Consider the following 22,820-nt stretch of genomic DNA (forward strand, 5'->3'; position numbering starts at 1 on the left):
TGTTTTGTGTGTAGATTGAGGAAAAAAGGTGTTTTTAATGAAATGTGGAATAAGGATGTGAATTAACAAAATGTAGAAAAAGGGAAGGGGTCTGAATACTTTCCAAAATGCACTGTACAGTGGGGCAAAAAAGTATTTAGTCAGCCACCAATTGTGCAAGTTCTCCCACTTAAAAAGATGAGAGGCCTGTAATTTCCATCATAGGTACACTTCAACTATGACAGACAAAATGAGAAAAAGAATTCCAGAAAATCACATTGTAGGATTTTTTATGAATTTATTTGCAAATTATGGTGGAAAATAAGTATTTGGTCACCTACAAACAAGCAAGATTTCTGGCTCTTACAGACCTGTAACTTCTTCTTTAAGAGGCTTCTCTGTCCTCCACTCGTTGCCTGTATTAATGGCACCTGTTTGAACTTGTTATCAGTATAAAAGACAGCTGTCAACAATCTCAAACAGTCACACTCCAAACTCCACTATGGCCAAGACCAAAGAGCTGTCAAAGGACACCAGAAACAAAATTGTAGACCTGCACCAGGCTGGGAAGACTGAATCTGCAATAGGTAAGAAGCTTGGTTTGAAGAAATCAACAGTGGGAGCAATTATTAGGAAATGGAAGACATACAAGATCACTGATAATCTCCCTCGATCTGGGACTCCACGCAAGATCTCACCCCGTGGGGTCAAAATGATCACAAGAACGGTGAGCAAAAATCCCAGAACCACGCGGGGGGACCTAGTGAATGACTTGCAGAGAGCTGGGACCAAAGTAACAAAGCCTACCATCAGTAACACACTACGCCGCCAGGGACTCAAATCCTGCAGTGCCAGACGTGTCCCCCTGCTTAAGCCAGTACATGTCCAGGCCCGTCTGAAGTTTGCTAGAGAGCATTTGGATGATCCAGAAGAAGATTGGGAGAATGTCATATGGTCAGATGAAACCAAAATATAACTTTTTGATAAAAACTCAACTCGTCGCGTTTGGAGGACAAAGAATGTTGAGTTGCATCCAAAGAACACCATACCTACTGTGAAGCATGGGGGTGGAAACATCATGCTTTGGGGCCAAACAGTTATATTTTAGATTTCATCAGACCAGAGGACATTTCTCCAAAAAGTACGATCTTTGTCCCCATGTGCAGTTGCAAACTGTAAGTCTGGCTTTTTTATGGTGGTTTTGGAGCAGTGGCTTCTTCCTTGCTGAGCGGCCTTCAAGATATGTCGATGTAGGACTCGTTTTACTGTGGATATAGATACTTTTGTACCCGTTTCCTCCAGCATCTTCACCTTTGCTGTTGTTCTGGGATTGATTTGCACTTTTCGCACCAAAGTACGTTCAATCTCTAGGAGACAGAACGCTTCTCCTTCCTGAGAGGTATGACGGCTGCGTGGTCCCATGGTGTTTACACTTGCATACTATTGTTTGTACAGATGAACGTGGTACCTTCAGGTTTTTGGAAGTTGCTTCCAATGATGAACCAGACTTGTGGTTTACAATTTCTTTTCTGAGGTCTTGGCTGATTTCTTTTGATTTTCCCATGATATCAAGCAAAGATGCACTGAGTTTGAAGGTAGGCCTTTAAATACATCCACAGGTACACGGCAGGGTAGCCTAGTGGTTAGAGCGTTGGACTAGCGTTGGACTAGTAACCGGACTAGTTCAAATCCCCGAGCAGACAAGGTACTTCTGTCCTTCTGCCCCTGAACAGGCAGTTAACCCACTGTTCCTAGGCCATCAAGAAAATACGTATTTGTTAACTGATTTGCCTAGTTAAAGGTAAAAAAAAAAGGACAATTAGCCTATCAGAAGCTTCTAAAGCCGTGACATAATTTCCCATGCTGTTTAAAGGCAGTCAACTTAGTGCATGTACATTTCTGACCCACTGGAATTGTGATACAGGGAAATAATCTGTAAACAATTGTTGGAAAAATTACTTGTGTTATGCCCAAAGTAGATATCCTAACCGATTTGCCAAAACTATAGTTTGTTAACAAGACATTTGTGGAGTGGTTGAAAAAAACTAGTTTTAATGACTCCAACCTAAGTGTACGTAACCTTCCAACTTCAACTGTAAATACATAGTACACATTCGTATGCTATGCGTCGTCAATGTTATAGAATGTGTCAATTATAACGAAGTCGTGTAACATGCAGCATAGCTTGCAAACAATATTTTGTAAGAATCACTTTAATATTTGAAAGAATTGATAGTAATACATGTGTATTTAGATCTGTTAAAGAATGCAAACAAGTTCATCAACATGACATTTACTGATGTAATCAATCAGTTTACAGTCAGTACACTCAACAATTTTATGTTTTTGATGAGGCGCTTATATATATATATATATATATTTTGCAAATGCACATTGCTCAATATGCAAATATGTACTACAGCCCACAACTAAGTGGACAAACTGTATGGTCCGGGTCCATTTCTTCAAAGCAATCACATGACAACGGTGACTGACCACAGTGACCAGCGCTGATGTTTGGTCTTTTGCCAGGGACAAACATTGCATTTTATGTTTTTATTTTAATGAATCAACTTCACAGCAGGGCCACAATCTGGTGAGAGAAATAAGAGTGGAGACAGACCCCACTGCTTGCCTGTGGACACAATGCATAACATAGCCGATCAGAAGACCATTATTAAGCTGAACGATATCAATAACCTTTATAAACATTCCGTGTGTGGAAATCTCCCTGAAACATGCAATAATGTTGGATTAGTTTCAGGTTTTATATTAAAAGGCACATTTCTGGATCATTATTACTGCCAGGTTACTGATAGCACACAAGAAATGTGGTTGAAATAATAAAGGCCAACTAGGTTTAAAGCTTGTGTGAGTATGTCTATGCAAGTTGTGTGTTTGTTGCATTAGGGAATAGAAGGGGTAATGTGGGCTTGGGGGGCAGCGTAACAGTCAGCAGCTGGTTGGTGACGATTCCAATGGCGAGGATGAGCAGCATGATGACCACAGCCAAGCCACGCCGAAGAACCAGATGCCTGACAGACAGAACTACACCCACCGTACTCAGCTCATTGGTCAAAAGGGTCTGGTACGAGCCTATGAGGAGACAGAGGGGAATGGAAAGATTGGGTTAGAAGACAAGGAAATGCAGCTTCATTGTTTCTTTAAGGGCTGGTGTCCATGGTTGACTTTGCACAAGTTAAAGTGTTCCTGTAAATACCCCGAGTCTTATCCAGACAGGGAGCGTTCTCTTTAAGGCTCTGCACTCCTGCCCTCACCAGTGCCTGACAAAAAAAATATATTCAGTATGCATCACTGACAAACAATCCACATGTATTATTGTCAGAAGTATAACATTGGTTCAGTAAAGACGGTAAAACAATTTCAAAACAGGATGAAAAGAACAAAGGTTAGAAGAGGGTTTGCTTACTTCGTAGGTGGTTTGTTTCCAGTTGAGTTTACATATGTAGACAATAAGGAAAATAGAGTGCAGGATGCTACATAGGAAGAACCCGATCCTAAATCCTGAGAGAAATGGGCAATATGACCATGTGAGAAAAGGTTACACTGTACATCACAATGATGGGTTATTGCAGTCTCCAAATGTCTAATGCCTTACCTAATATGCACATTTTGAAGGGAAACATGAGAGACACTGCAATGGGCAGGCCTATAATGTAGTAACCAACCAGGTAGGACACAGCACCAACCATCTGTTTTCCTGCTACCCTTACAACGCCACCCATCAACACCTGTAGAAACACCCAGAAGGCTTTACTTCGCTTCCCAAGGAGGAAAAGGCCCTGTTATGTGCATATACAGGTAACTGCCAAAATAATAAAAACATTGGTCCACCACAAGCTGCCAAAAGAGCTTCAAAGCGCCTTAGCATAGCTTCTACAAAGGTCTGGAACTCCATTGGAGGGATACGACGCCATTATTCCAGGAGAAATTCCATCATTTTAAGTTTTGTTGATGGTGGTGTAAAATGCTGTCACAGGCGCCGCTCCAGAATCTTCCATAAGTGTTCAATTGGGTTGAGATCTGGTGATTGAGACGGCCATGGCATATGGATTACATCATTTTCATTTTCATGCTCATCAAACCATTCAGTGATCACTTGTGCCCTGTGGATGGGGGGGGGGGGGGGACATTTTGTCCACTCCCATCAGGATATAAATTATTCACCATAGATCGAAGGTGATCACTCAGAATGGCTGTGTAATTATTGGCATTCACCTTGAGGGGTTGAGTGGACCTACTCAAGGGTTTCCTTTATTTTGGCAATTACCTTTAGATTTGTCTAACCATAAAACAAATAGGGGGGTTGTGGGGTAACACATGACGAGAGATGAAGGGGTTTCAAAGCTCAATGATCATGTGCACAAAATTATGAGTCTTCTGAATCACTGAGGTTATTAGACCAGTTATTTTCTAGGCTGTAGTTGATTGCATCAATATACTGTACACCTCAAGCCTATCCACCACGACATGCAATGGGAGGTGATAATTGTGGACTTACATCCTAATTGGAGTAACGATTCAGTCACCAACCAAGCAAGTCAATGAATGGAAAGATGTACAATTGGCTTATAGCTGAAGCAGTGCTGCCCTCACCGCTATGGCATCGAATACATGGTGGAAGGCATACAACAGTAAAAGCGGAGCTGCCTTTTTAATAACATCCCTGAGAGAGAGAGGGGGGGGGGGGGGGTTAGTGAATAAGAATACCCAGATCCCATTACACACATTTATCAATACACAGTAACATAGCCACAGCTGAAGACCTTGCAGGACTACGTTATCCGTCATTGGCCCAGCGGCAGCCCCCAGCTCTACTCACTGGTCTTGAGTGAAGATGTATCCTAGCACGTCTTTAGTCAACCCAAGGATAATGGCAATGCCGAGGGAAACTGTGACTGGGACAGAGCACAAGTAGCAAACAGGCTCATTTAGAAAATAAAAAGTTTATGGCTGGGATGTTTAGTTGAACTTTTACACCAGCTGGTTAGAATATAGCATCAAGGGCGAGACAAACACCAAATCTGACAAACTGCCTAACAATTGCGATTCAGCTGACAATGAAGTTACAACAAGAAGAGGGTGTCCGAGTTAAAGAAGTTACTAATCAGGCAAAAGATTATCAAACTATCCTTGTTTTTTTTTTACTGAAAATGTGTGAGGTGGCTAATTGCCGTTGGCCTTAGTTATCGTTAGTTAGTAGAAGTTCGTGTGTAGCCAGGGAGCAGGGGTGGGCTCTTACATGCACAGATGAAGGAGACCTTGCCAGACAGTTTGGCCTGCTCCGTGTTCCCAGCACCCAGAGCATTCCCCATCCGCACATTGGCAGCAACAGCAAACCCTAGAGGAAACTTGTGTGAGAAAGAGAGATTTTTTTAAATGATTTAATTCATGCAACTCTCAACCAGTTGTAAATGCAAATAAGTTGACATGATAGCAAGAAAGTGGCAATAAATGAGGCCTTTTTTCTACTTCCCCAGTCAGATTAAAATTGTGGATAGCATTTTTAATGTCTCTGCTTGCTATTTGAAAGAAGTTGCCAACTAGAGCTAGTGCAATGACTGGAAATGTATGGGTATCTGCTAGCATATACACAGACTTCCATGTATTGGCTCGCAAAACCACCTCGAACTCACATCATACACAGATATAAAAATGGTATCCACTAGTTCATCCAACTCTGGTGAGTAGAGAAAGGGCCTCATTGCCAGAATCCCGAAGTATCCGTTTAAAAAAGGTGCAGTCCGAGATCTTAAGCACTTACGAATTCGTAACATATCATACGAAATGGATGATGTCGAACACCATTTTTCTGGGACCCGTTTTGGTTAATGAGCACTACTTTCAAAACTACTGGTTGAAATTACGGAGCATCCCTTTAAGTTTACCATAAATGTGATGCTGGACACCTGGTAGAGGGCTGACATAGCTCCCAGCTCAGCTTCACCGATAAAACCTGGAGAAATCTGAATGTGAGGAATTGTCAACATAACTAGTATATTTTCAATATGCTAAAAGTTGAAAGTGAAATACAGGAAAACGCTTTACCGGTAATATACTTTACCGGTTTATGCCGACAAGGGTTGACACCACTTATATCTTTAAATAAACAGTAATCTTAAAAAGTAACTGTCCAGTGGTCCAGACTATGAAATATGACCAATAATGTGTGTGAAATAAATACAAAAATTGGAAGGAAAACGAAGTATGTTGTGGGCGTATACCAGTCAATCGAAATATTAAATGCGAGTAGACCCTGATTTGCTAGCTCATTCTCCTCAGCAGTTTGACATTCTAGGTTTAAAAAATGCTTGCTATTTCCTCAATCTGTTTGAGACAAGTTTTTGAAGTGTTCCCTCTTCAATTCATGCTTTGTCCACAAATACGATTATAGGACAAGTCAACAACATTATTTGGGTTAACAGAAAATGAACTTTAAAAAGTATGATTCACTGGACAGTTAATTTAATACTTTCTGAACATAACTAAATGTTGCTGTGACTGGTTGTGAAAATTCCTGTTTGTTTCTCTCCCTCCCTTTTAGGTGCGTGCATATAAAAACATACACACATAGTTCCCTTCGGAAAGTATTCAGACCCCTTGACGTTTTCCACATTTTGTACATTACAGCCTTATTATAAAATTGATTAAATAAAACAATTCTCAGCAATCTACACACAATACCGCATAATGACAAGGTGAAAACAAGTTTAGAAAATTTTGCAAATGTATTAAAAATAAAACAAAAATACATTATTTACATAAGTATTCAGACCCTTTGCTACGAGACTCAATTGAGCTCCTGTTTCCATTGATCATCCTTGAGATGTTTCTACAATTTGGTTGAGTCCTGTGGTACATTCAATTGATTGGACATGATTTGGAAAGGCACACACACACACAGCTGTCTATATAAAAAGGTCCCACAATTGACAGTGTATGTCAGAGCAAAAACCAAGCCACGAGGTCGAAGGAATTGTCCGTAGAACTCCTAGACAGGATTGTGTCGAGGCAAAGATCTTGGGAATGGTACCAAAAAACATTCTGCAGCATTGAAGATCCCAAGAACACAGTGGCCTCCATCATTCTTAAATGGAAGAAGTTTGGAACCACCAAGACTCTTCCTAGAGCTGAGCAATCAGGGGAGAAAGGCCTTGGTCAGGCAGGTGACCAAGAACCCGATGGCAATCTGACAGAGCTCCAGAGTTCCTCTGTGGAGATGGGTGAACCTTCCAGAAGGACAGCCATCTCTGCAGCCCTCCACCAATTAGGTCTTTATGGTGAGTGGCCAGACAGAAGCCCCTTAGTAAGAGACATGACAGCCCGCTATGAGTTTGTCAAAAGGCACCTAAGGGACTCTCAGACCATGAGAAACAAGATTCTCTGCTCTGATGAAACTCTTTGGCCTGAATGTCAAGCGTCCTGTCTGGAGGAAACTTGGCACCATCCCTACGGTGAAATATGGTGGTGGCAGCATCATGTTTTGGGGATGTTTTTCAGCGGCAGGGACTGAGAGACTAGTCAGGATCAAGGCAAAGATGAACAGAGCAAAGTACAGAGAGATCCTTGATGAAAACCTGCTCTAGAGCACTCAGGTCCGCAGACTGGGGCAAAGGTTCAACTTTCAACAGGACAATGATACTAAGCACAGTCAAGACAACGCAGGAGTGGCTTCGGAACAAGTCTCTGAATGTCCTTGATTGGCCCAGCACAGAGCCCGGACTTGAATCCGATCAAACATCTGTGGAGAGACCTGACAATAGCTGTGCAGCAACGCTCCCCATCCAACCCGACAGAGCTTGAGAGGATCTGCAGAGAAGAATGTGAGAAACAGGTGTGCCAAGCTCGTAGCGTCATACCCAAGAAGACGAGGCTGTAATCGCTGTCAAAGGTGCTTTAACAAAGTACTGATTAAAGGGTCTGAATACTTAAATATAATATTTAAGTTAATTTTATAAATTAACAAACATTTCTAAAAACCTGTTTTTGTTTTGTCATGATGGGGGATTGTGTGTAAATTGATGAGGGGAAAAAAACAATTGAAATCGATTTTAGAATAAGGCTGTAACCTAACGAAATGAGGAAAAAGTCAAGTGGTCTGAATACTTTCCAAAGGCACTGTGTGTGTGTGTACACACACACACACACACACACACACACACACACACACACGTTAGTGTTAAATAAATCAAAATATATTTTATATTTGAGATTCTTCAAATAGCCACCCTTTCCCTTGACAGCTTTGCACACTCTTGGCATTCTCTCAACCAGCTTCACCTGGAATGCTTTTCCAACTGTCTTGAAGGAGTTCCTACATATTCTGCGCACTCGTTGGCTGCTTTTCCTTCACTCTCCGGTCAGACTCATCCCAAACCATCTCAAATGGGTTGAGGTCAGGGGATTGTGGAGACCAGATCATTTGATGCAGCACTCTCCTTCTTGGTCAAATAGCCCTTACACAGCCCGGAGGTGTGTTGGGTCATTGTCCTGTTGAAAATCAAATGCTAGTCCCACTAAGCGCAAACCAGATGGGATGGTGTATTGCTCCAGAATGCTATGGTAGTCATGCTGGTTAAGTGTGCCTTGAAATCTAAATAAAGTCACAGACAGTGTCACCAGCAAAGCACCCCCCACACCATAACACCTCCTTCATGCTTTATGGTGGGAAATACACATGCAGAGATCATCCGTTCACCCACACTGCGTCTCAAAGACAGTGACTGGAACCAAAAATCACCAATTTGGAATCCAGAACAAAGGACAAATTTCCACCAGAATGATGTCCATTGCTCTCTTCTTATTAGTGTGCTTTAGTAATGGTTTCTTTGCAGCAATTCAACCATGAAAGCCCGATTCACACAGTTTGGCTCAAATGCATTCAGAAGGAAAGAAATTCCACAAATGAACTTAACAAGGCATACCTGTTAATTGAAATTCATTCCAGGGGACCACCTCATGAAGCTGGTTGAGATAATGCAAAGAGTGTGCAAAGCTGTCATCAAGGCAAAGAGTAGCTACTTTGAAGAACCTCAAATATCATTTATTTGTTTAACACTTTTTTGGTTACTACATGATTCCATGTTTTATTTCATAGTTTTGATGTCTTCACTACTATTCTACAATGTAGAAAATAGTACAAAAAACACAACCTGGAATGAATAGGTGTGCTGTGTATGCATATATTTTTTAAACAAAACCTGGTAGTTCTGAAGGTAGATGCCCTAATGTGACCCCTGACCTGCCATGAATACTCCAATCTCATAGATCCACCACTCCAGACACATCATGAGCATGCTGGGAACAGCCAGGTAGAGGAAAGGCCCCCACTCTTGCAGGCAGTCACGTGACCAGCCTGGGGGTCAAAGGGACAGGGTACGGTGACATTTAGTTGACAGCAGGGTAAACAAACACTGGTTTACACATTACGATTTGGACTGCCTGCCATTAGATTGACACATCAATATTAAAATATCAGTCACTGTCAATTAAGTATCGTAATTGTACACACAGTTTAGGGTGTGTTAAACAGCTCCTGTAATCATGAAAATTCCAAGTGACCAAGAGAAAATACATTTTAATCATTTCTATTCACAAGTATTTAGTCAGCCACCAATTGTGCAAGTTCTCCCACTTAAAAAGATGAGGCCTGTAATTTTCATCGTAGGTACACTTCAACTATGACAGACAAAATGAGAAAAAAAATCCAGAAAATCACATTGTAGAATTTTTACTGAAATTTATGGTGGAAAATAAGTATTTGGTCATCTACAAACAAGCAAGATTTGTCTCTCACAGACCTGTACCTGTTTGAACTTGTTATCAGTATAAAAGACAGCTGTCAACAATCTCAAACAGTCACACTCCAAACTCCACTATGGCCAAGACCAAAGAGCTGTCAAAGGACACCAGAAACAAAATTGTAGACCTGCACCAGGCTGGGAAGACTGAATCTGCAATAGGTAAGCAGCTTGGTTTGAAGAAATCAACTGTGGGAGCAATTATTAGGAAATGGAAGACATACAAGACCACTGATAATCTCCCTCGATCTGGGGCTCCACGCAAGATCTCACCCCGTGGGGTCAAAATGATCACAAGAACAGTGAGCAAAAATCCCAGAACCACACGGGGGGACCTAGTGAATGACCTGCAGAGAGCTGGGACCAAAGTAACAAAGCCTACCATCAGTAACACACTACGCCACCAGGGACTCAAATCCCGCAGTGCCAGACGTGTCCCCCTGCTTAAGCCAGTACATGTCCAGGCCCGTCTGAAGTTTGCTAGAAAGCATTTGGATGATCCAGAAGAAGATTGGGAGAATGCCATGTGGTCAGATGAAACCAAAACATAACTTTTTGGTAAAAACTCAACTCGTCGTGTTTGGAGGACAAAGAATGCCAAGTTGCATCCAAAGAACACCATACCTACTGTGAAGCATGGGGGTGGAAACATCATGCTTTGGGGCTGTTTTTCTGCAAATTGACCAGGACAACTGATCCGTGTAAAGGAAAGAATGAATGGGGCAATGTATCATGAGATCTTGAGTGAAAACCTCCTTCCATCAGCAAGGGCATTGAAGATGAAACGTGGTTGGGTCTTTCAGCATGACAATGATCCCAAACACACTGCCTGGGCAACGAAGGAGTGGCTTCGTAAGAAACATTTCAAGGTCCTGGAGTGGCCTAGCCAGTCTCCAGATCTCAATCCCATAGAAAATCTTTGGAGGGAGTTGAAAGTCTGTGTTGCCCAGCAACAGCCCCAAAACATCACTGCTCTAGAGGAGATCTGCATGGATGGGCCAAAATACCAGCAACAGTGTGTGAAAACCTTGTGAAGACTTACAGAAAACGTTTGACCTCTGTCATTGCCAACAAAGGGTATATAACAAAGCATTGAGATAAACTTTTGTTATTGACCAAATACTTATTTTCCACCATAATTTGCAAATAAATTCATAAAAAAATCCTACAATGTGATTTTCTGGATTTATTTTCTCATTTTGTCTGTCATAGTTGAAATGTACCTATGATGAAAATGACAGGCCTCATCTTTTTAAGTGGGAGAACTTGCACAATTGGTGGCTGATTAAATACTTTTTTTTGCCCCACTGTGTATATCACTCGCTTCAGCAATTAGCAATGTCTGACTACAGTTGGTTAGATGGTTCCCCATCTATATGACATGATCTAAAACTAACCACATCAATATCAACCTTGTCCCCTGGCTATTGTACAAAGCAATATATTGACTTTCATCATATCAATACAAACTGAATTCAGAGGTCAGGGACTCACCGTCCCAGGTGGCTTTGTGCAGCCCTCTCCATAGGATGTACACATAGATGACTATAGCCAAGGTGTACTGGGAGATGGTGTTAGCAGCTGCAGAGCCCCTGTGATGGAGAGGATGAAAGTGGAGGGGTGACCGCCATCTCTCATGTTTTTTTTTAAAAATATGGCTGTAATGACAACGTTGTTTTTTTATAAAAGTAACTCACGCCACGCCCAAGTTGAGTTGATAGAGGAAGGTGTAGTTGGTGATTGCATTTAGAAGGTTCCCCACCACTCCAGTTATCACCTGGGGCCATATGATACCCTGTCGGAAAAATACAGTCTCAACGTCAGGACAACATTGTTCTTACAACGTCACAGTGGGCGTTGGAACAGAGGGGTATTCTACAAAGCATAATCAATCAGTTAGCCAGCTAACTTCTTCTAAAACAGTTCATTTTCTGGATCATTAAGAAAGCCAAACATATACTTGGTTTTGGTTGTTGAGTCAGTAGGCACATTTCCATTGACCCAGGTTTATTCCACAAAAGAAATGTAACAAAAAAATCTTTGTGACATGTGTAATGGAAATGTCAGATATAGAATACACTTTATTTTTTGCAACAACTGGAAACGGTGTTATTCAAATTAATCATGATTGCTGAATAGTTCTGAAGGAATGCGGGGGAACATGATGTCACCACATTTAATTCTAAATACCTACCGCTTGCTAAATACATTTTTTTTCTCCATAAATATTGTCCTGACTTTCAAGAATGCCTGAATTGTTTTGCCTTGCTGGCAAGTTTCACCATACAATTATTTCAGATCTACGGGAATTTCACCATAGCACAGACTGTGGCGATACGTCGGCACATAAGAATATGGCAAATTTTTATTAATTATTGCATTCCATCCATGCTGGCTTTTGCAGGCTACCTGAGGCATGAAACAGATAGGTTGGAACACGCAATTTGCCCAAATGGAAAATGGCAACACTAACTACTACATTAATTTTTTTATTGTGTGTTTGTGTGCGACATCATTATGTCCGACTGTTTTTAAATCAACACAAGCTAGTGCAAAACAAACAAACCCTAGCAGGCAATTGTCGCATCTATTTTCTATGCAAACTTTCTAAATGTCTACAAAACAAATTAAATAACCACAGGACAATGTTAACAGATATAGAGACCGTGCCCATTTCAAGCTTATCTTACTAAAAACTAAAAAGTTTTTTCAGAATATTCAGGCAAGTTAACTGGCCAACTCCTTAACAAATGGATCACTAGTCACTTTAAACAATGCCACCCTAAATAATGCTTACACATCTTACATTACTCATATCACATGTATTTCATACCATCTACTGCACCTTGCCTATGCCGCTCAGCCATCGCTCATCCATATACTTATATGTACATATTCTCATTCACCCCTTTAGATGTGTGTATTAGGTAGTTGTTGGGAATTGTTATTCGCTACACTCGCATTAACATCTGCCAACCATGTATGTGACCAATCAAACTTGATTTGGTTCTGCTTTGTAGTATACCCCTCAGATCTCATAAGCTCAGAGGGTGGGCACACGGTGTTCCCTTTTAATTTCCCCCTGTCAAATAACCATAACGTTTAAAATAGACGGCATGTAATCCAAAACAAGTAAGGAATACTTCCGCTCGCGAGTGCATCAAGTACAACGCATTTTGGTGCCATTTATTTTAACTTAATATAAAATCGCTGTCAATTGTTGTGAGTAATACACACAAGCATATATACTAGACAATGAGGATGGAATGGGAAAACGGTGGCCTAACCTCGCCCACTGATTGGTCTGTTGGGCCCCAGTCGCAACCACAATTACAAACAAGTTCTATTGAAACGCATACAGCACCTGGTTTTGAAGGTATCTTCCTTGCAGCTGATACATGAAGCATGCCTGTGGAGACACTGCAGCCATGAGATTCACATGCAGATCTTAAATCAGTAGGATGAGCCAACACTTTGTAGAATTCTGTAAGAACTACGGGCTTTGTTAACTCACTGGCAGAGCAGGCATGAAGATCCTCACATAGAGTTGAGTAAGCCTGAGGGACACACAAAATAAATACCATCTAATGAACATGCAGGAGCAAACCGTCATCTCAGTGTTTCCCCTATATTCATTTAGCAGCGGTGTCGCCACTCCAAAAGATATTTAATACAAATAATATATACACACATATGAATAGAATGTTTGGGATTGCAAAACATGTTCAGTGTAAACTTAAACCAGATAAAGTACTGTATGTTGATAACATAAAATGGCGCTACATACAGTATTCATAGTTGAAGTTGGAAGTTTACTTCCACTTAGATTGGAGTCATTAAAACTTTTTTCATCCACTCCACAAATTTCTTGTCAACAAACTATAGTTTGTGCAAGTACTTTGTGCATGACACATGTCATTTTTCCAACAATTGTTTACAGACAGATTATTTCACTTAATCACAATTCCAGTGGGTCAGAAGTTTACATACACTAAGTTGAGTAAGCTGTTTAAGCATGGAAAATTCCAGAAAATGATGTCATGGCTTTAGAAGCTTCTGATTGACTCATGGATGTGTACCTGTGGATGTATTTCAAGGCCTACCTTCAAACGCAGTGCCTCTTTGCTTGACATCATGGGAAAATCAAAAGAAAATCGTCCCCAAGACCTCAATTTTTTTTTGTAGACCTCCACAAGTCTGGTTTATCCTTGGGAGCAATTTCCAAACACCTTAAGGTACCACGTTCATCTGTACAAACAATAGTACGCAAGTATAAACACCATGGGACCATGCAGCCATCATACCACTGAGGAAGGAGACACATTCTGTCTCCTAGAGATGAACGTACTGTGGTGTGAAAAAAAAGTATCTATATCCATAGTAAAACGAGTCCTATATCGACATAACCTGAAAGGCCACTCAGCAAGGAAGAAGCCACTGCTCCAAAACCTCCATAAAAAAAACAGACTAAGGTTTGTCCACTGGTCTGATGAAACAGAAATAGAATTGTTTGGCCATAGTAATGTTTGGAGGAAAATGAAAAATTTGTGGGCAGAACTGAAAAAGCGTGTGCGAGCAAAGAGGCCTACAAACCTGACTCAGTTACACCAGCTCTGTCAGGAGGAATTGGCCAACATTCACCCAACTTATTGTGGAAAGCTTGTGAAAGGCTACCCATAACATTTGACCCAAGTTAAACAATTTAAAGGCAATGCCACCAAATACTAATTGAGTGCATGTAAACTTCTGACCCACTGGGAATGTGATGAAAGAAATAAAAGCTGAAATCATTTTCTCTGCTATTATTCTGACATTTCACATTCTTAAAATAAAGTGGTGATCCTAACTGACCTAAGACTGGGATTATTTTTTTTACTAGGATTAAATGTTAGGAATTGTGAAAAACGGAGTTTAAATGTTTTTGGCTAAGGTGCATGTAAACTTCCGACTTCAACTGTATAAGATCATATTTGACAAATAACAACCAAAATGAAAACTAGACAGAATAAAAAAAATCCATAAATGGCATGGGACCCCCACTGATTTTGTAATAACATTTTAGTCACTCAGAGAGCATAAAAATATGGCATAAGCCATGGCAAAATGTGTAGAATTGTAAGAAATTAGCTTTAAAACTGAAATTGTTTTATCTCAGCCCCTTGACAAAATGTGTAGGGTTGCAGGAAATCAGGAAAATATTGGCGGTGTGAGAGGATCAAAATGACAGCAGGTCGACTTCCGACTGACTGAGCTACAAAATCACCTTGCATCCTAAATAACGACTCATTACTGGTAGATCAGTCAGTCACAATTCACCTATGATACATTGCTGTTAAAACTAGAGGTCGACTGATTATGATTTTTCAACGCCGATACCGATTATTGAAGGCCCAAAAAAAGTCGATACCAATTATTGGAGGACCAAAAAAAGACGATACCGATTAAATCGTCCGATTTTTATTTATTTATAATAATGACAATTACAACAATACTGAATGAACACTTATTTTAATACAGAAATAAAAATCCATTTAGCCTCAAATAAATAATGAAACATGTTCAACTTGGTTTAAATAATGCAAAAACAAAGTATTGGAGAAGTAAAAGTGCAATATGTGCCATGTAAAAAAGCTAACGTTGTAGTTCCTTGCTCAGAACATGAGAACATATGAAAGTTTGTGGTTCCTTTTAACATGAGATTTCAATATGCCAAGGTAAGAGGTTTTAGGTTGTAGTTATTATAGGAATTATAGGACTATTTCTCTCTATACCATTTGTATTTCATTAACCTTTGACTATTGGATGTTCTTATAGGCACTATAGTATTGCCAGTGTAACAGTATAGCTTCCGTCCCTCTCCTCGCCCCTACCTGGGCTCGAACCAGGAACACATCAACAACAGCCACACTCGAAGCAGCGTTGCCCATCGCTCCACAAAAGCCGGGTTACCCATCGCTCCACAAAAGCCAGGTTACCCATCGCTCCACAAAAGCCGCGGCCCTTGCAGAGCAAGGGGAATAACAACTCCAAGTCTCAGAGCGAGTGACGTTTGAAACGCTATTAGCGCACACCGAGCTAACTAGCTAGCCATTTCACATCGGTTACACCAGCCATTAGGCTGATAGGCTTGAAGTCATAAACAGCGCTGTGCTTGCGAAGAGCTGCTGGCAAAACGCACAAAAGTGCTGTTTGAATGAATGCTTATGAGCCTGCTGCTGCCTACCATCGCTCAGTCAGACTGCTCTATCAAATCAGACTTAATTACAACACACAGAAATACGAACCTTTGGTCATTAATATGGTCGAATCCAGAAACTATCATTTAGAAAACAGAACATTTATTATTTCAGTGAAATACGGAACCGTTCTGTATTTTATCTAACGGGTGGCATCCCTAAGTCTAAATATTCTTGTTACATTGTACAACCTTCAATGTTATGTCATAATTACGTACAATTCTGGCAAATTAGTTCGCAATGAACCAGGCTGCCCAAACTGTTGCATATTCCCTGACTCTGCTTGCAATGAACGCAAGAGAAATGACACAATTTCACCTGTTTATTATTGCCTGCTAACCTGGATTTCTTTTAGCTAAATATGCAGGTTTAAAAATATATACTTCTGTGTATTGATTTTAATAAAGGCATTGGTGTTAATGGTTAGGTACAGTCGTCCAACGATGCGCTTTTGTTAAATCATCCCCAAGCGTTGTATCGATTATATGCAACACAGGACACGCTAGATAAACTAGTAATATCATCAACCATGTGTAGTTAGAACTAGTGATAATGATTAATTGATTGTTTTTTATAAGATAAGTTTAATGCTAGCTAGCAACTTACCTTCTACCGCATTCGCGTAACAGACAGGCTCCTCGTGGAGTGCAATAAGAGGCAGGGGGTTAGAGCGTTGGATCCCCCGAGCTGATAAGGTGAAAATCTGTCGTTCTGCCCCTGAACAAGGCAGTTAACCCACCGTTCCTAGGCCGTCATTGAAAATAAGAATGTGTTCTTAACTGACTTGCCTAGTTAAATAAAAAGGTATAAAAAAATAAAAAATAAATCGGCGCATAAAAATCCCGATTTCCGATTGTTATGAAAACTTGAAATTGGTCCTAATTAAATCGGCCATTCCAATTAATCGGTCAACCTCTAGTTAAAACCCTCTCAGACACGGTCTTTGTCTCTGCAACCACAACATTAAACATGGAGAAACCGGACACATGCTCGCCAAAGAACTTGACAGTAAACTAGTAAATGCAATTAAGTTAACCAAAACTTCTTTATCAAAACTTCTTTATCATGCAGTTTGTGAGCTCTCCAAACAAACTTTCCACTTGGAGAATGGTATGAATGTATATTATATGCATTGAGCGTCTTCTGCGAATTGAACAAAATACATCGGTAACTTTTTTGTGGGGCGGGTCCCTTGACTTCCATGAATACACGCCACTGCTCGGGCATTATCAATTCAATGTCAGTCAATGTCAGAATGAACCTCACACACCCCATGATCGGGCAGGCCCCTGTAGGAACAGCAGGAAAGATTTAATCCAAAATGGTGTCCTTACCAGGGCCCAACTAGTAAACTTGACCCACCCTAATAAATAAAGTTACAGGTGGAGTAGTATCACATTATTAACTTACCCTATCACAAAGATTAGGAGCGTTTTACCCCCTGCTTTTTATGGGAACCCAAAAGGAGTCATACCTAACTGTGCTGACACAGCATATCTTGTGCTTCACGGAGACACCATCGACATACAGCTGGCTGGTTATACCCTGACCGGCAGGATAGAACAGCGGCGTCTGGTAAGACAAGGGGCAGCGGACTATGTATTTTTGTAAATAATAGCTGGTGCACGATATCTAAGGAAGTATTGAGCTATTGCTCGCCTGAGGTAGAGTATCTCATGATAAGCTGTAGACCACATAATCTACCTAGAGAGTGTTCATGTGTATTTTTCATAGCTGTCTACATACCACCACAGTCAGAGGCTGGCACCAAGACAGCATTGAATGAGCAGTATTTCACCATAAGCAAACAAGAAAACACTCACCCAGAGGCGGCGCTCCTAGTAGCCGGGGACTTTAATGCAGGGAAACTTAAATCTGTTTCGCCAATTTTCTATCAGCATGTCAAATGTGCAACCAGAGGGAAAACTCTGGACCACCTTTACTCCACACACAGAGACACATACAAAGCTCTCCCTTGCCCTCCATTTGGCAAATCTGACCATAATTCTATCCACCGGATTCCTGCTTACAAACAAAAATTAAAGCAGGAAGCACCAGTGACCTATATATTCCAGATAAATAAAGAAGTGGTCAGATGAAGCAGATGCTAAGCTACAGGACTGTTTTGCTAGCACAGACTGGAATATGTTCTGGGATTCCTCCAATGGCATTGAGGAGTACACCACATCAGTCATTGGCTTCATCAATAACGTTGTCCCCGCAGTACATACCCCAGCCAGAAGCCATGGGTGACAGGCAACATTCGCACTGAGCTAAAGGCTAGAGCAGCCGCTTTCAAGGAGCGAGACTCTAACCGGGAGGCTTATAAGAAATCCTATTATGCCCTCTGATGAACCATCAAAAAGGAAAAGCATCAATACAGGACTAAGCTTGAATTGTACTACACCAGCTCTGACGCTCGTCGGATGTGGCAGGGCTTGCAAACCATTACAGACTACAAAGGGAAGCACAGCCGAGAGCTGCCCAGTGACACGAGCCTATCAGGCGAGCTAAACTATTTATATGCTCGCTTCGAAGCAAATAACACTGAAACATGCATGAGAGCACCAGCTGTTCTGGAAGACCGATCACGCTCTCCGCAGCCAATGTGAGTGAGTAAGACCTTTAAACAGGTCAACATTCACAAGGCCATGGGGCCAGACGGATTACCAGGACGTGTACTGCGAGCATGCGCTGACCAACTGGCAAGTGTCTTCACTGACATCTTCAACCTCTCCCTGTCCAAGTCTGTAACACCAACATGTTTTAAGCAGACCACCATAGTGCCTGTGTCCAAGAACACCAAGGTAACCTGCCTAAACGACTACCGACCTGTAGCACTCACGTCTGTAGCCATGAAGTGCTTCGAAAGGCTGGTCATGGCTCACATCAACACCATTATCCCAGAAACCCTAGACCCACTCCAATTTGCATACCGCCCCAACAGATCCACAGATGATGCGATCTCTATTGCACTCCACACTGCCCTTTCCCAGCTGGACAAAAGGAACACCTATGTGAGAAAGCTATTAATTGACTCCAGCTCAGCATTCAATACCATAGTGTCTCAAAGCTCATCAATAAGCTAAGGACCCTGGGACTAAACACCTCCCTCTGCAACTGGATCCTGGACTTCCTGACGAGCCGCCCCCAGGTATTAAGGGTAGGTAACAACACATCCGCTACGCTGATCCTCAACAAAGGGGCCCCTCAGGGGTGCGTGCTCAGTCCCCTCCTGTACTCTCTGTTCACTCATGACTGCACGGCCAGACAGGCCTCCAACACCATCATTAAGTTTGCTGATGACAACAGCGGTAGGCCTGATCACCGACAACGACGAGCCAGCCTATAGGGAGGAGGTCAGAGACCTGTGCCAGGACAACAACCTCTCCCTCAACGTGATCAAGAAAAAGGAGATGATTGTGGACTACAGGAAAAAAAGAGGATCGAGCACGCCCCCATTCTCATCGACTAGGCTGCAGTGGAGCAGGTTGAGAGCTTCAAGTTCCTTGGTGTCCACATCACCAACAAACTATCATGGTCCAAACACACCAAGACAGTCGTGAAGAGGGCATGACAAAACCTAGTCCCCCTCAGGAGACTGAAAAGATTTGGCATGGGTCCTCAGATCCTCAAAAGGTTCTACAGCTGCACCATCGAGAGCATCCTGACTAGTTGCACCACTGCCTGGTATGGCAACTGCTCGGCCTCCGACAACAACGCACAACAGAGGGTAGTGCGTACGGCCCAGTAAATCACTGGGGCCAAGTGTCCTGCCACCCAGGACCCATACCAGATGGTGTCAGAGGAAGGCCCTAAAAATTGTCAAAGACTCCAGCCACACTAGTCAGACTTCTCTCTGCTACCGCACGACAAGCAGTAGTGGAGCGCCAAGTCTAGGTCCAAGAGGCTTCAAAACAGCTTCTACCCCCAAGCCATAAGACTCCTGAACACCTAATCAAAATGGCTACCCAGACTATATGCAAGCCCCCCCCCCCCCCCCCCTTTTACACCGCTGCTACTCTGTTGTCATCTATACATAGTCACTTTAATACCTCTACCTACATGTACATATTACCTCGACTAACCGGTGCCACCGCACATTGACTCTGTACCATTACCCCCCTGTATAGTCTCACTATTGTTATTTTACTGGTGCTCTTTAATTACTTGTTATTTTTATCACTTATTCTTATGCATATTTTTTCATTTTTATTGCATTGATGGTTAGGGGCTCGTAAGTAAGCATTTCACGTTGTCTTCGGTACATGTAACTAATAACATTTTATTTGACAGTGCAGATAGAATATTTTTTGCGACAACCAGTCACTCAATCATTTGCTTATTTTTTGCTATGGTTATATAGGGAGATGCATCTAAAACTGAGGGGGCTCAAGTTTGAGCTTAGGGGACTGAGCCCTCTTTAGCCCTCTCGTGGAGTTGGTACGTGTTGTCTAGACCTGTCATCAATCACTCAATTATAAAGAACAAGGCATTAATGGAGGTCAGGTCTGACGGCTTCAGAATGCCCTATATTAAAATGGGATCTCAGGTTCTCCTAATCAAATTTTTTTTTTTTTTAAATGAGCATTCTAAATTCAGCCAGTACCTTGTCCTTATAATAAATGTTTTAATTATAATATGCAGTTTCGTTCCTACTAGAAACTTGACCAAGATATGAGATGTGACTGTGACAGTGAGCATGACCTGGAGACCTCTGGGCTCAGCCAGTACCAAATTCTTCTAATTAAAACTGTTTCTCCCATTTCGCGCCAACTTGGAACATAACCCAGGTATGGGATGTGACATAGTATGTGATAGTGGGGCTGACCTGGAGACCTCCGGGCTCTGATGGAAGGCCAGTAGGATGGGCTCTGTGTTGATGAGGAGAGCCCAGCAGGGGAAGCAGGACAGGAGCAGGATCAGAATCCCTCTCTGCACGATCACACCCACATACTTCAGATTGTTGCTTCCGAAAATCTACAGTCACACAGCAGAGATGGATTGACAGGATGAAGGTGCTGCTGATCTCAAGGATCATCCCCAATGATATGTTATCATTTTAGGTACAAAGTTAACATATTTGGGGTTAATTCCATTTTAATTACAGTCAATTCTGGAAGCTCCTTTGAAATTCCAATATTCTTACTCCCCCCCAAATTCATCAGTCAGTCAGTCGCCTTACCTGAGAAATCAGTGTGTCGAAGGCTGATGCCAGCCCGGTGCCGATGGATATGCCTGTAATATTGACCACCTGTTGACATAGGGGCGAGATTCTGTCATGAGTTAAGATTACATGCACACTGGTCAGAAGGCACAGAATTGTTTTATTCATGAGCTCCTAGCTGTTCACCACACAAGGGACTTTGAGTGATTGCAGGTAAATGGTGATGTTTCTTGTGACTTGTATGAATTGCTTTTTCAGGAAGACAGTGATCTCAAAGCAAGCCATGGCTATTGGCTACACACCGTTCAGTTCAAAGTAGTCAAAGAGCTGCTCTTACCGAAGTGGCCAGAGTCACAGCTGCCAGCTCCGTTTTGCCTAAGTGTCCACAGAACACCGTGCTAACAAAACTGATTAGCATGAGCATCAGCATGGAGATGAACTGAGGAAAAAGAGTTGTATCAATTTATTTATACGCTCCCTTGTTTTTAAAACAACAAGTCCCCATCACGTTCAACAACAACAGATACATAATCCGTGCAGTCATTATCAAAAGGAAACGTTGTAAAAGTGCTATGGTACTCAATATCAAATAATACCAATAAAAAACTGTAGCCTAGAAAAAGTATACGAAGTGCATTTTAACATTTTTTTTCTAGAAGTATCAAGTTTACCATTGGTAAAGCCAGTTTTAGAATTTCAACCATCTCTTCTATTTCGATTGACATCCATCTCCTTGCTCGACTGAAAGAGCCGCCTTCTGCAGGTAATTTAGATATGATGGAGCCATAAATGAGTGGATTACCCTTCGAGGTAGGGTCCACTGGGATACATGTTGTAATTTCTTCCATTTTACTACCGCATTGACCACAGCCTATGAAGTGAAAACGTTTAGATAATTTTGCTGAGTTCAAATTATTGTTGCCGTTGGTATCAACAAAAACTGGGGTGCAATCATTTGTCCAAACATTTGCATTTTGCAACGAAAACAAGTTTCTATTTAAATGCATCTAGGTCCCTCCCATTTTCCTTCCTAGAATACACCCCTATTTTCCCCCAGTTTCATCTGTTCGCTAATGCGTGTGTGACATTTTACTGAAGCTACAAACGGTCGGAACATGGTTTGTTCAAAAACAAGACATCATTGTATCTTTGCCGTGCTGCCGAAACGCGCTGGAGTTTTGAGATCTTTGTTCCATTGAACATGCCATTATAATAAAGGCATTTTAATTATATGAAGATTGCCTTGTTCCTGCTTGTTTGTTTTTTTATGCTCGAACTCGAAAGAGTAGCAGCTTCGACCAGAAAGGGACATTGGTCTGTTTACACATCCTTAAACCGACCAAACGCGCCAGAATCCTTAGTTGCTGGCTGAAGCTTGATGAGGGGACTCTCAGGAGAGGTCGATCTCTGAGTTCCAATGTCTACATTAACATATAGTCTACCTGTTGGGCCAAGACTGTCAAGACTGAGTGAGCGAGTTGCTGAGTGTGTGTTATGTCAAGACAATTTGCTACAAAAACACTTGTATGCTAAATTAACGAGGATATACTTATGTAGGGCGTTATAACTATTATGTGTTGAAACTCTTACAATAAAGCCCTACAGGACTCCTGCAAG

The 22,820-nt window shown here is 41.6% G+C and overlaps 1 protein-coding gene across 5 annotated transcripts; it reads right to left on the reverse strand.

The window, feature by feature from the left end:
* Window positions 1-2,174: 2,174 nt before the first annotated feature.
* On the reverse strand, window positions 2,175-22,256 carry LOC110489707 (multidrug and toxin extrusion protein 1). Of its 5 annotated transcripts, none has more exons than XM_021562625.2 (17): window positions 21,875-22,216; window positions 21,541-21,642; window positions 21,222-21,290; window positions 20,868-20,971; window positions 13,315-13,357; window positions 13,165-13,209; window positions 11,498-11,595; window positions 11,295-11,392; window positions 9,242-9,355; window positions 5,889-5,956; window positions 5,243-5,351; window positions 4,823-4,898; window positions 4,597-4,666; window positions 3,599-3,731; window positions 3,410-3,504; window positions 3,200-3,263; window positions 2,175-3,075 (listed from the first exon to the last, which is right to left on the reverse strand). In XM_021562625.2, exons 1-17 carry the CDS (start codon window positions 22,208-22,210, stop codon window positions 2,861-2,863), a joined length of 1,839 nt encoding a protein of 612 aa, XP_021418300.2. In that variant the 5' UTR covers window positions 22,211-22,216; the 3' UTR covers window positions 2,175-2,860. The 5 variants fall into 5 exon arrangements, 4 of the variants coding, with proteins under 4 accessions (XP_021418300.2, XP_021418202.2, XP_036806793.1 ...); XM_021562527.2 differs by having other exon boundaries at window positions 20,868-21,016; XR_005037112.1 differs by lacking the exon at window positions 3,599-3,731 and having other exon boundaries at window positions 20,868-21,016; window positions 21,875-22,256.
* Window positions 22,257-22,820: the final 564 nt, after the last annotated feature.

Source organism: Oncorhynchus mykiss, chromosome 1, assembly GCF_013265735.2.
Source record: "Oncorhynchus mykiss isolate Arlee chromosome 1, USDA_OmykA_1.1, whole genome shotgun sequence".
In the NCBI taxonomy this organism is placed as follows: Eukaryota; Metazoa; Chordata; class Actinopteri; order Salmoniformes; family Salmonidae; genus Oncorhynchus; species Oncorhynchus mykiss.

Coding starts and splice junctions, on each gene's coding strand:
- LOC110489707 (XM_021562527.2), bottom strand. CDS start 22,210: ATGCATTTAAATAGAAACTTGTTTTCGTTGCAAAATGCAAATGTTTGG. Junction 5,352..5,888: donor TGTCCAGCATCACATTTATG/GTAAACTTAAAG, acceptor TTCTCACACAAG/TTTCCTCTAGGGTTTGCTGT. Junction 3,505..3,598: donor CTTCAAAATGTGCATATTAG/GTAAGGCATTAG, acceptor CATTTCTCTCAG/GATTTAGGATCGGGTTCTTC.